At 39.0% G+C, this 13736-nt stretch overlaps 2 protein-coding genes across 2 annotated transcripts; both read right to left on the bottom strand.

Annotated features, from left to right (window-relative positions):
* Positions 1-1171: 1171 nt before the first annotated feature.
* On the bottom strand, positions 1172-6994 carry LOC103436710 (monosaccharide-sensing protein 2). Its single transcript, XM_070823906.1, has 6 exons — positions 5884-6994; positions 5577-5723; positions 4846-5406; positions 2399-3342; positions 2011-2198; positions 1172-1838 (listed from the first exon to the last, which is right to left on the bottom strand). The coding sequence occupies exons 2-6, from the start codon at positions 5656-5658 to the stop codon at positions 1394-1396; spliced, it is 2220 nt and encodes a 739-aa protein (XP_070680007.1). The 5' UTR covers positions 5659-5723; positions 5884-6994; the 3' UTR covers positions 1172-1393.
* Positions 6995-12647: 5653 nt separating this feature from the next.
* LOC103436741 (uncharacterized) lies at positions 12648-13442 on the bottom strand. Its single transcript, XM_008375192.3, has 2 exons — positions 13239-13442; positions 12648-13163 (listed from the first exon to the last, which is right to left on the bottom strand). Exons 1-2 carry the CDS (start codon positions 13440-13442, stop codon positions 12648-12650), a joined length of 720 nt encoding a protein of 239 aa, XP_008373414.3.
* Positions 13443-13736: the final 294 nt, after the last annotated feature.

The following is a 13736-nucleotide window of genomic DNA, read 5'->3' as shown; positions in this document are numbered from 1 at the left end:
TCTGCAATGGATGACCGCTCGAGGTCAAGTTTCAACACGAAACTGAATGGGTGGAGCGGGTCGCCAAATGATGAAAGAAGATAAAGGAAGACGAAGCTAGACTATGCACGAATACATAACTGGTGTCCACTGCAACAACCTTGTGGGCTCATGATCATCTACAACAATCCCAGTGGGGGGTGGCACCCTCATGGCCGCAAATTCAAACGCAGAAAATCTGGGGAATGAAAAATTTATGCACATGTGTGATAACTGATGCAGTGTGCCACACTGACACACTGACTCATAGTTACCCACTACCCATACAACTTTTCATCTGGTGACCACTGCACAGTGACGAGCCATACAATTTTGGGCGGCCCCTTGGGGCACTTTTTGCTCAATATTTTTTTTAAACAAACGATATTATCTAATTTAAAGAGGAGGGAGTGAGTTTAGTTTCACAATAGGCTAGCAACAATTTGATTTAAATTCGTCTTTTGGGAAAATTGAACCTAAAACATTTCACTTACAAATAAAGATGAATACTATTAGACCATAGTACTAAGTGACATCTCGAGACTCTTTTGAGAGATTATGTTTGGCACACTATTGGAAAATTGGCTAATATTGAACGGATTCTCTTCTCTCCAAATTCTCTTCTTTTTCAGTTCTTTTCTATTTGAACGGTCACGAATCACGATTAAGTCATGTTAATATCTAATGTTGACTTTTTTATAAAGAGAAAAACAGAAGGAAAAAAAAAAGTGAGTGAGGAGGGGATTGGAGGGGATGAGATTTAGAGGGAAGATAATTCTACACTACATATTGAACCCCTTGGCCTCGTTTCATAGAGAGGATTAGCTTGGATAAGACTATTCACTATATTAAAGACATTTTAAAGGAAGAAATGAATGACAACTCCCAATTTTGTCCAAATTAAAGATTACTCACGAAGAAAAATCGTCCCTTTTCTTATCATTTTTGTGCGGACTAGTAGAGGTATATTTTCTTCATGATAATCAAATGAGGCCTTTAGCACTCCCTTGGAGATGGCCTAGTAGGTTTGACAAGATTTTAAAGGTCACTATTTAATTTATTCCATATTAAGAATCTCCAGACCCCCCCTTCCCCTATTCCCGCCAGATATCTGACTCCCCATATAAAAACACTCGGCAAATCCAGTACTACATTTGGCTCTTGAATATGGTTTATTTAAATAAGGACATGAAAATTGAAGAGTCAACGACTCAACCCAGTCAGCTAAGCTTTCTTACTCTATAATCTCCAATCCTAAATACTCGAGCTACTTTATCATACACGCATCAAAATTGAAGAGTAAACCTGCTTGAATATTCAAATGCACTGCAATTGACAAGATGGACGTCCACAGTAACACTGCACGAGTTTGCAATTACTCGTTTTTGGCAGCCGCAACTTGTCTTGCACCAACAGAAAAGAACTCGGTGATGACTTCGAGGGGCATGCCTTTGGTTTCCGGAACCTTCAAGAAGATGAATACAAAAGAAATGACACAAACCGCTGCGTAAATCCCAAAGGCACCGGATAGGCCCATTGAATCAAGCATCACAGGTAGCGAGTAAGTGACGATGATGTCCCCAATCCAGTACACCAAGGCGCAGATGGCAATGCACAGGCCACGCACCCTTGTGGGAAATATTTCGGAGCACAGGATATTTGGAATTGGCCCATATGCCATGACAAAGACGCAGAAATAGACGATAACACAAGTGGTTGATAGTACTGCATGAAGAACTGAACCCAAGGTCAAAAGGTTGGTAACCACGAGAATGATGAGTGCTACTATCAACACTGGAATCGTAGTCAGCAGCAGCATCCTGCAACATGGAATGCACCAGTTAACATTTGAACTCTACACATGTTCCTTGTCACTTATTCCAATTAATAAGTGATGTAGCTAAAGATATGACCTTGAATGTGAGCCCCCCCTAACCGAAGAGTTTGAGCTCAGATTATAAAAACAAATAAAAGTAGAGAAGAATAAATCACCTTCGACCAGTGATATCCATGAGCTTTATGGCCAAAGCTATACAAGGAAGCATCAACAATGTTGTGAATGCACTTATAAGGAAGGATGAAGACGTTGAACTGAGACCCAAGTCTGAAAGAAGTACTTCAACGCCTGCCTCTTCAAGAATTTGAGGAGTGTAGTAGAGAACCCCATTTATGCCAGAAAACTGCACAATTATTTAACACTTCAGTCATTAGCCTTAACCCAGTGAAGATTACAAATTGAGGTTAATTACCTACTGAAAAAAGAGAGTAACTTAACTAATTGCCCAAAAAGGGAGATACTTTAACCGTGAATGTATTTAGAATTATTGTTTATAAAAAGATAGAGATAAAAACTTCAGAATTATCTGTAATGATTTACTACCTGCTGGAGAATCTGGATTCCCATTCCAACTAACAATGCATGCTTAACTCCTGGTTCAAGCAGAGCAGCCCATATTGGTCCTTTTGAAGCTGTTTCTGCTGGATGAACCATTGCAGGTCCAACAGGATGCTTATCCATGAGCTCTTTCGAATAAAGAGCCGGCTGACTAACCAGAGCAGCAGCCTGGATAAACTCACCTTCTGTAGGAACATCAGCACCAGGAAGTGACACAAGGGACCCACGACGGGAGCCTGGGCCTCCCTCCTGATGCAAATATACCCTTTTAAATCCTCCTTCCTTCTTTCCATCCTCGCCTTCTCTCTCAGACCACTTCCATGCCAACTGCCATCCGCCACCGATGCCTGTGCTGCCAGATGTCTCCCCTGTTCCTTGCATGAGACTGCTGTGCCGCCTCATGCTTAGAGCACTGCCATGGGAAGCAGGGGGCACTAAATCCTTTTCCAGACTTGTTGCCTGACGTGAAATCAATGGACTATGCAAATTGTCATCTGAGTCTCCCCCAGCACCATCAGATCCGTAGCCCTCACCTTCCCCGTGCAAACTCTCTTCATCCCATTGGTCAGTCTTAGGCCGATCTGCTGTGCTGAACATGCTGCCAAAATTAGGGAAAAGCATGCTTCGGGTACTTGCAGTCTCTGGGAAATTTTCATGAACACTACCAAACAGAGTGACAAGAGGGTCCATTAAAGGCACGCCCTGGTTTACCATGCTTCCTTGGCGAGAAACAAGACTAATAAGAGAACCCTGTCCAGTGACAGGTCTGGCAACCCAGGAAAGGCCTTCTTCAGGTCCATATAACTTGATTTTATCTTTGTCAGCTGGATCCTGACTATCGCCAAGCTCATCAGCTGGGCCTATTATGTACTCTTCTATTGATGTTTCACCCCCAATTCCAAGACCTTCAACCAGCAAAGCCAGTTCACCTATAAACCATATGTGTTAGCAACATTTACAATAAAGGGGCATAGATTTACACAAATAGAAAAGCTTGACATTTCTATAAATGCTCAATCTTATATTAGAGTGTACTTGTCACTCTTAAAACTCCTAGTCTAGCACAATATCAACAGGTTTACGAAAACAATATTGATGTGCAGCAAACATATAACAATCTCAGCATTATTCAATGTTTGGATTCGATCGAAAAAACAAAAAACAAAATCAAAGAAACCTTTGGACCTTGTGCAAACATCTGCATACCTTCCTATACTCGTTTTTTCTATTGAAGTTTATATATAACAACCACAGAACTGCAGTATGCTAAACAGAAAACATCTGCGAAAATTTCTACATTTTCCTACAAGCATTAGTAAAAATTAATTAAATGTCTAAACCATTTTTATACAGCTGAAAACTAATTGCCTAAATAAAAAATAACACTAAATGGGAAACCAAAGGAAGTAATCAGGGCATCTCTGAGCAATCTTTTACACATAAAGACATTATGCAGCCTTTTGCCCATAAAGATATTATGCATCCTTATAGTCGGATAAGGCTTTGTTGTTGTTGTCATTGTTGTTACACGCTCTGGTTTACCAAACTAAATTTCAGTGAATGCTGCATGAATTATGATATGAATGTGGACAATATTGACGGTAAGGGGCATAGATTTACACAAAATCAACAGGTTATGCATGCAGACAGTTATGTAAATGCTTAATCTGAGATTTGAGTGTACTTGTCACTCTTAGAACTCCTAGCCTAGCACAATATCAACAGGTTTACAAAAACAATATTGAGGTGAAGCACACATATAACAATCTGAGCATTAATCTATACGTGGCAAAGCAAGTGAAAACAAAAAGTAGAAACAGCGATGACGAATCAGATTTTTATGTGAAGCAAACATCTAACAATCTGCGCATTATTCAAGAAAGCGTTTGGATTCGATAAAAAAAAAATAGAAAAAAAATGAAAGAAACCATTGGACCTTCTTGTGAACATGTGCATACCTTCCTACTTGTTTTTCTATTATGTTTATATATAACAACCAGAGAGCTGTGGTATGCTAAACAGAAAACATCTGAGAACATAATTTCTTCATAAGTAATACAGTTTCCTACGAGCATTAGTAAAAATTAACTAAAATGTCTAAACCATTTTTATACATGTGAAAAACTATTTGTCTAAATAAAAATAGCATTAAATGGGAAACCAAAGGAAGTAATGAAGGCATATCCGAGCATCTTTTACACATAAAGATATTATGCAGCCTTTTAAACGCTCTGGTTTATCAGACTAAATTTCAGTGAATGCTGCATGAATTTGTGATATGAATTTTAGTATGCAATACCAAGCGCCATTCAATGTATGAGTCAACACTAATTAAGAAGTGGTCCACTGTAACAAGAGATGGATTCTAAGCAATCTGGAAGCGGATCTATGCATACAAACAAAATATGGCAAACCAATAGCATGGAACAAACCAGAAACATCTTCAGTGCCACGTAACTGCTGGAGAACAATCTTTGCCTCAAGCATCCTGCCCTTACTCACAAGCCATCGAGGAGATTCAGGCAAGTAAAACACTGTTAACCCAAAGTAGATCAAAGAGGGGATGGAAAGAACCCCAAGCATCAATCTCCAGCTTGGTGAGTCCATCAGTGACATCCCAAAAACCATACAATAGGACAGAAACAGGCCGCCTGAACCAAGGAACTGCGGAAGAGTATTCAAGGATCCCCTTATATCTGGTGGGGCAGTTTCAGATATATAGAGTGGGATGAGAGTAACTGCTAGGCCGATTCCAAATCCATCTAACAGCCTTGCTATACATAGTACATAGACATTGGGTGACCACACCATTACCAAACCACTCACAAAATAAAAGACTGAGGATGCTATTAACATTGGCCGCCGACCAATCCAATCTGATATGGCTCCTGAGCAAGTTGTAATAATTGTTGCTCCGATGAGTGACATGGCCACAACAAGGCCTTCCAAAGAACTCCCCAAGTCGAATTCTTTCGTTATGTAAACAATAGCCCCTGGAAACATAGAGGCAAGAAATAACTATATATTGGCTCTAAACTGTGATTCAAATGAACAAACCATATAAAATAACTGTGACTGGGAAATGCTTAAAATTCACTTCAAACATGGGTTGGTTTTAAACTCGAAAAGATACTGATATCGAAAATCTGTAGCGGATAAGTACCGGCAATTGTGGCATTATCCCATCCTTGCAGGAGGTTACCAATTGTAGCAGCAATAGCCACCAGCACGGCTCCCTTCTTCATCTTTTCGCCAACGAATTATGATTAAAAACGAATGAACGAATGAGACCCCCAATCTCAAAAATTACCTGAAACGAAAATGTAGCCACATCAGAAAACTTGAAAAATCATTCAAACAAGACCCAGATCCAACTCACTCATAAGTAGCCACTCCTCACTCCAAAAGGGTAAATAGGTCTGCAATTGCATCTCCCATAAGCACTTCAAATTAAGATGCTTGATGCTTACCTCGTCCTTCAGGGGGTCAGAGAGAGAGAGAGAGAGAGAGAGAGAGAGAGAGTGTGTGTGTGTGTGCGCGCACTGCAATCTGTACTTCCAGAGCAGCAGGGTAAATATCCTAAAAATGGGTGATGGGTGAGGACTGGCTTCGGTGGCTAGCTGGCTGGTCTTAGGCGGAATCTTGGTATAGAGACAAATCCAGCCTCAAGTTTTGCAATATTTTACTGATATAATTTGCAGATTAAGATCCAGAATGGCTCCTCAGATTCATTTTCTCAATCGAGATCGATCCACAGCAATCTGGAGAGAAGACAGAAGAGAAACAGAGGGACAAAGAGATGGGTTTAAGAAGCAGTTGGCCAACAACCCTTCAACATCCGTCAGCCACTTCACTCACTCTCTAACTACCAAACTGAGTTGGGTTCCGGATAACTCGGACAATTGTCAAACAATGGAGCAGGAGCACACCCACAACCAGAACAGAAACCCACCAAATCAGTACAACAAATGCCCTACTTCCAAAATTTCATGTATTAATTTAAAGGACAGATGAACATTTAAAAATGGTTCCTACTACTACCACTATAACAGTGAGAGAGAGAGAGAGAGAGAGAGAGAGAGAGAGAGAGAGAGAGGACCACTGTAACGGTGAGAGAGAGTGACAGAGAGTGTGTGTGGATGTAGATTGCTTCCAATTTTTTAATTTTTTTTTTTTAAATGATTGAAGCTGCCAAGTTCTTGACTTGTCCGGTTGTCCTATATTATTTTTATCTTTATTTCCCGGTCACCTGTTAATCAGTTACTTTGCTGCTGATATTTTTTGTTTGTTCGGACTTTTTCTCCGATTCCGCCTTTCTCCGCTTCCTTTGGATTCAGAAAATTAGTCGGGACTCGCAAAAGAAATTCCTTTAATATTTGTTTTGTCTGAAACTTTGAAGGGGACAAACAATGACAGATGCTTGTTTGACAAAAAAAAAAAAAAACAATGACAGATGCTTGCATATTGACGAAAAAAGCAAAAATAAAAGAAAAAAAAAAACTAAAATTGGAAGATAGAGATGGGCGACGGACCGCAAATTCAATAAACTCATATCCGAATTTATCACGAATGATCTCCACTAGTTCCTCCTACCATTTTATTTCTAGTTCTTATTCGTATCAATCATCGCTTTAATCAAATAAAACAAAAAACATAACAAAATGAAATAATAAAAAAACTAGTTTTAAATGACACGAAATTGAACTTTTTTTTTTGTTAAAAAAAAAATTTGAATAACTAAGATTGAAAGATAAAACGTGCATTGTAACAACCATTAGCTTTTTTTTTTTTTAATCTCTTCCATAAGTTTATTTTAATGTTATAATAATGTCAGGTGGACTAATTTTATAGCCTAAATTTATAAACAATGTGATGTGTTATTAATATGAAATTTGCACATTAATCAATACTTAATTAAAATCTTATTATTAACAATCACATCATATAAATTTAAAAAAAATATGATCTAAATATATAACTTACCTAACATTATGCTTAAAGTTATTATCCACAAGTTTCCTTAATAAATATATAACTTACATAACATTATGCTTAACGTTATTATCCACAAGTTTCCTTAATAAATTTCTATAAAAGAAAAGTTAACACACATCAAAGTACAACTTTTGAGATATGCATACATCCATCATGAAATTTTGTTGACATGTGGAAAGATATGAATTTTTGAATAAGGAGCTTGTTGTGCAGAAGCACACCACGGGCCCCACACGCACCCACATGTCGGTATTGGGAAGAGATTGCCTCCGGATCTCTCCCACCAAGTTCTAGGGATCCGGAGATCCGGATCCTTGAAATTTGATTAAACGGTTACAATTATTATAACTTTTAAAGAAGCTCTTGATTGTAGCCGTTAGATTAAATTTCAAGGGTCAGGATCTTCGGATTCCTAGGATTTGGTGAGAGAGATCCAGAGAGGATCTCTTCCCGTCGGTATTGACAATATTCCCACCACTTTAGCCGTCCAGGAGAAATAGGTATGAAATTTCACAAAAAGGCTTCGATGATATATGTGTGGTATCATTGCTCATAAAGTACTAAATAACTCTCCATCTAGCTTATGTGGGATACAAATGTGACTCTAATCTCGGATTTGGATCCCATCCAGATCCAAATTGTGGAGATCCTAGGGATTCTCATATTTTAATCATTCATTATATATTGTGCGGTCAGAAATTATTTAAATTTTTTATTTAAAATTAAACATAAATAGTACTTACTGATCGCATGATGTACGATGAACGACTAGGATGTGAGAATCTCAACAAAGAGAATCCGAGGAGATCCTCATGAGCTTCCTTGTAAAGTGGGAGATGGTCAGACCATAGACTTTGTTCCGATCCTTACCTACCGCTATCTTCAAATTTTTGAGTTTCTTCATTCCTAGATCCTACCGATTGACGCTTGTGTTAATGATCTTCCAAGTGCTCATGGTTTTTGGGATTTATACATCTAATATACCAAGTTTTTTGGACTTGGATTGTCTGCCCTCTAATTTTGGTGCCCTCTCCGTGCCGTCCTGTTTTTGTGGTCATGGTTAAGCCACGTCAACATTTTATATTACTATTTCTTTTTGTTTTATTATTTTTATAAAAAAAATAATATAAAATATTGACGTGGCTTAACCGTGACCACACAAAACAGGAGGGCACGGGGAGGGCACCAAAATGGGAGGGCAGACAATCCAAGTCCAAGTTTTTTAGGGTTCTAAAACCGCTTCCATTTTGTCGTGTCAATTCCTTTGCCTAGTTTACAAAATTATGATAAATTGATTAGGCACCATCAAAGCAAGAGTGTTTATTATGTTAAAACTGGATATATGGTTGCCCATGCTGCTGATGTATGAATTTTTTTCTTGGCTTGTATTGCATTTGGCTTATGGTCAAAGGTTGTATCATAACTAGCTTATCTCTAGTGGCAAAAGAAAAATATCTCATGTTATGGATTTGACTGCGGTGCTCCTAAGTAGTCGAAAGTCTTTGTTAGCAAAGAATTTTCATAAACCTTGAAAGCGCAATTATTTTATTAGCTTACTTCGTGGATTACGTAGGTTAAAACTCATGGGCATTCATAAGAAACTATAAATTAAGAAATTAAATTTTATTAAGTGCTCAAGTGTTGATGATTTTCTTTGTAATTATCATGTGTTATTATTATTTGTATATGCGTATTTCTCACACAATCATCTATTATATTGAAAGGAGATATTTTTTTTGTGAAGAATTGCATCACTATCAGTCTACTAATATCAAATTTGTTAATGACACAAAAGTGTGCATTATATGGGAAGTGTTTTTCACACATTCATTTTAACTTCTCACACCTCTTATTTGTTAGCATCGGATTGAACAAATTAAATGAAATAAACGGTCAGGATTAAACAGAGGTGTGAAAGAAGATAAAAATGGTGTGCGAAAATCACTTTTTATCTATGTGTGTGTATATATATCAAAGTATTGAAGAGGGAAGAAGAGAATGCAGATAACGCTTTACCGCAGTAGCGGAAAACAATAATGTCTATGTACTATAGTGCAAGTTCCATCCAACGACCATCCTCTCCTCTAAGGCTTTAACACTGAACAATTTAATCCATTAACGCTATCGATTGAAAACAAAAAAATACAAAAAAAAAACAAAAAAGAAAAGAAGAGGAGATCTACCTGTCAAGGGGCATATGCCATAACTTGGTCCAAATTTGAACCAGGCAGACCATTAGCTAAAATCTACATGAAACGTGGGTACTGGTGAGACTCAGATTGAAGTGGTACCAAGCAAAACTACACAAAATGGCACCGCCCAATACGTGCCACGTTGTTTCTAAGTTAGGCATATGACATGGACATGGGAGACGGATTTGATTTGGAACCGTGATATTGTTCTCAATTGACTGATAGGTTGTTCTTTGGTCCAGATCCCACCCGCCCAAATTCAACAAGTTCATAGAAACCTTTTTCCTCACAGATTTACGTTTCAATATAAAAATCAATACTCCAGAGGACACATGTTACTACCATTTTTTGTTTTGGTTCATCACATGCTTCAACTTTTGAAGTTTGAATTATATTCCTTACACGAAAACGGCAATCAAATTCAATCACACCATCAATTACTGAATACATGCATGATATTCAACTAATACTAATTTCATATTTACTTATCTAAAATAGAAAAATCATGATTCAGAGAAGGAAAAGAAGGAATCGGTATGAATGAACTAGCATTCCTAGTTGATCTAATTCCCAACTCTTCTATAATTGGATTATATTATGAAATTCACGGAAGAGTCGATAATTATGTATTTATTTTATATGTGTTAGTAAACACTAGGGAAGTAAGGAAATAGAATAATTTTAATACCCATTTTTAGTAAATTATTTGTACCATATTTATTAACTGCCTCTCTAATAGAGGTGAATTCAACCTATATATATCGGAATGAGCAGAGCCACAAATTTAGATCAGAAGGGGCACCTCATAAAGTTCAGTATATTTTTGTTATATATGTGGATGCAAATTTCTTCCTTCTTGATCTTGGATAAAATTGCACCTACAAAACAATTAACATCTTTGGTTATGGCCAAAAGCCTCATGCGCCCACGATGAATAGGGGGGGCTTTGGCCGAAAAACCTCCGATGCCAAAGTTAGAATTTAGAGAGAAAAGTGTTTAAAGAGTTTTTGGAGTTTTACAAGAGTGTGGACTTAGGTTTTTAGAGAAAAATGGGTAGTATTTATAGGGCATGGCCAGTCCCTTTTGGAGAAAAGGTGGCCGGCCTTTAGGATGCTTTTTGTGTGCATTTTGTGGTTTAATGTGTGAGTTATTTGGCAAGTAATGGATTAAATAGGTAATTAATCCATTAATTAGCCAATTAACACATTTTTGGAATGAATATTTTGGAGGTTATGTAATTTATGTGGAATATTTTGTAAGTTATGGAATGATAGCTAATTGATTAGCTAAAAGAGGGAAAAAGAGGTAAAAAATATATGGAATGAAATAGGTTTTGGGAGTTACCTTGTAAGAAGGATTTGATGAGATGGTTTTTGAATTGTTACCTTTTTTGGGCACTTTAGACTTGGTTGAGGGATGACTGCACGCTACTCGCGCTTAGGAATCAAATTGTACCTCAATGGTACTTTTGTCCTTTTTTGTCTAGAAATTCACATGTCACCTTGTGATTATTTTTGACTCCACAATATGCCCCCACACTTGTTGGGTTGCTCGCAGAAAAGGGCAACAAGTGTAGAGATTTTCTTGCACTAGGAAACTTTGAATTGTTTCCTATTTTGATGTTGATTCTCTCTTTTAATAGGAAATTAGATCTTTCTAGGAAAGGGAAATAAATTTCTCTCAAAGCCTATTTAAGTCCACCTTAAGTGGGTTGTTAAATCAACTTTGGAGAGCAATTTATTCTACCCTACAAAAGAGAGAAAGCTTAGAGGATATTTGTTCCCCTTCCCCTAGCAATCTTCTACACTTGCCCGTGCAAAGGATGGTCTTTCGTTGCTTTCTTCGTCTTCTCCGCGCCGCACCGATGCAAGAAAAACATAATTCTTCTTGTCTTCTTCTTGGGTGGTGCTGCCACGGGGCAGTCGCCAGGGTGATGCGGCACGTCTGCTGGTATGGGCCAGAAGTCTGCTTGTCATGTGCCAATGAGGTGATGTGGCAGGGGCCATTGCTTGAGCAGCTTGGCTTGATTGAAGCCAATGATTGGTTCGGCATGGGCCGAGGAAGTGGCGTGGCATAGGCAATTGTTTAGGTTGCCACATCTGGGTTGCCATTTGCTGCCTAGTTGATCTTCAAGCATTCGATCTTTTGAGCTATGTGGCTTTCTTGCACTGGAGAACTTTACTCATATGGGTGTCAGGGAATTAGTTTACCCTCTCGCACTGGAGATAAATTAGTTTACCCTATCGCACTGGAGAGCATTTAGTTTATCCTTTCGTATTGGAGAGCAAACCCATATGGGTGTCGGGGAATTATTTTACCCTCTCGCATTGGAAAGCAATTAGTTTATCCTCTCGCACTGGAGAGCAAACCCATATGGGTGTCGGGGAATTAGTTTACCCTCTCGCATTGGAGAGGAATTAGTTTATCCTCTTACACTGGAGAGCAAACTCATATGGGTTTCGGGGAATTAGTTTATCCTCTCACACTGGAGAGCAAACCCATATGGGTTTCGGGGAATTAGTTTACCCTCTCGCACTGGAGAGGGATTAGTTTATCCTCTCACACTGGAGAGCAAACCCATATGGGTTTCGGGGAATTGGTTTACCCTCTCGCACTGGAAAGCAATTAGATTATCCTCTCACACTAGAGAGCAAACCCATATGGGAGTCGCGGAATTGGTTTACCCTCTCGCATTGAAGAGCAATTAGTTTTTCCTCTCACACTGGAAAGTAAACTTAGAAAGGGTTTTGAGTAGTTGTTGTGGACATCAGTTGAGCCAGGCTTATGAGTAACTTCTTGAATCTTCATTGAGAATAAAGAAATAAATCAACTGTGCTGGAAGGTAGAAAATGCATAACAAACTGGATAATCTTTGGCTTGCGAGGCCTTGTTCGTCGAGCTGCTTGAGACTTCGAACTTATTTGGAAAAGCCCAAACGGGGTTCAGGGGGTGATGGAGACTTCCCTTGCTTATGTAGGCTGTTTCGTTGACCTATCAAGATACTCATCGCATCGACCCTCATTTGTCAGCTTCTCAAGCTACTGCTTTCACTTTAGGCAGCCGTTGGTAGTGTGGCATGGTCCTTGATGGAATGCACAATACTTTGTATGATCCAGCCTGGTAAGATTGTCTTTCATGGGTGGCGGCAGTTCGAACCAAGGTTTGTTCTTGAGCTTGCAGAGAATTTGGCCGATTGGAACTGTGAAATTGGTGAATGTTTTAGGCCCTGAGTCTTCTTTGGTAGAGGAACGTTCCATGTGCTTCTTTTCCGACTCGTTTTTGTTAGACTGCTTGGCCTCATCCCATAATGCATGCTTTTCTACCAAAGCATATGAAGCTGCTAAGGTTAGTTCTTCTCTTATGATCAGTTTTTCGAATAAATGATGTTCGGTGGGAAGCCCATTTCTAAATGTTGTCGTTGCTATGTCCTCGTTGTAGCTAACAATCTTGGCCTTCTCAACTTTGAACCTCTTGACATAGTCGCGAATTGTCTCCCTAGGGTCTTTTACCATGCTGAAGAGATGGTCGGATGTCCTTTTGATTGAGCGGTTAGACGAATACTCCTTAATGAAAACAAAGGAAAGTTCGTTGAAACTCTAGATGGACTACAGCGGTAGAGTGTGAAACCAATCTTGCACCTCACCTTGTAGAGTTGTGGTAAAATTTTTGCACATAAGTGCGTCGTTGTTCCTGTAGAGGATCATGGTACTGCGGTAGTGCTTGAGATGTCGATCTGGATCTTCGTCTCCCTTGTACAGAGTGAAGTGAGGCATAGTGAACCCGCGAAGTGGATCTGTCCGCTCGATCTCATTTTTGAATGGTGACATCCTTATGTTGGTCATGTCTCGTCGAAGCGCATCGTCAACAGGCTCGTTACGTTGGAAATTGCGCAATCGTTCAGTTAAGAGCCTCTCAACTTCTTCTTGAATTTGCCTCTGCTGAGGCAATGGAACTTTCGACTACCCCCGGTCATGACCTATAGGTTTGGGCCACTCTTCCCTATGATCGACTCATTTATGTCACGGCTGCGGTACATGTGGCATGTTCCTGGCAGGCAAACAGGTTACTCGCAGGCTGTCGGTTAAACTTGAGTCCGATTGAGCGACTGCTTCTCTCCGTCTACCATGATGCCTACT

Source organism: Malus domestica, chromosome 06, assembly GCF_042453785.1.
Source record: "Malus domestica chromosome 06, GDT2T_hap1".
Classification (NCBI taxonomy): domain Eukaryota; kingdom Viridiplantae; phylum Streptophyta; class Magnoliopsida; order Rosales; family Rosaceae; genus Malus; species Malus domestica.
This window is presented reverse-complemented; position numbering and strand designations above follow the sequence as displayed.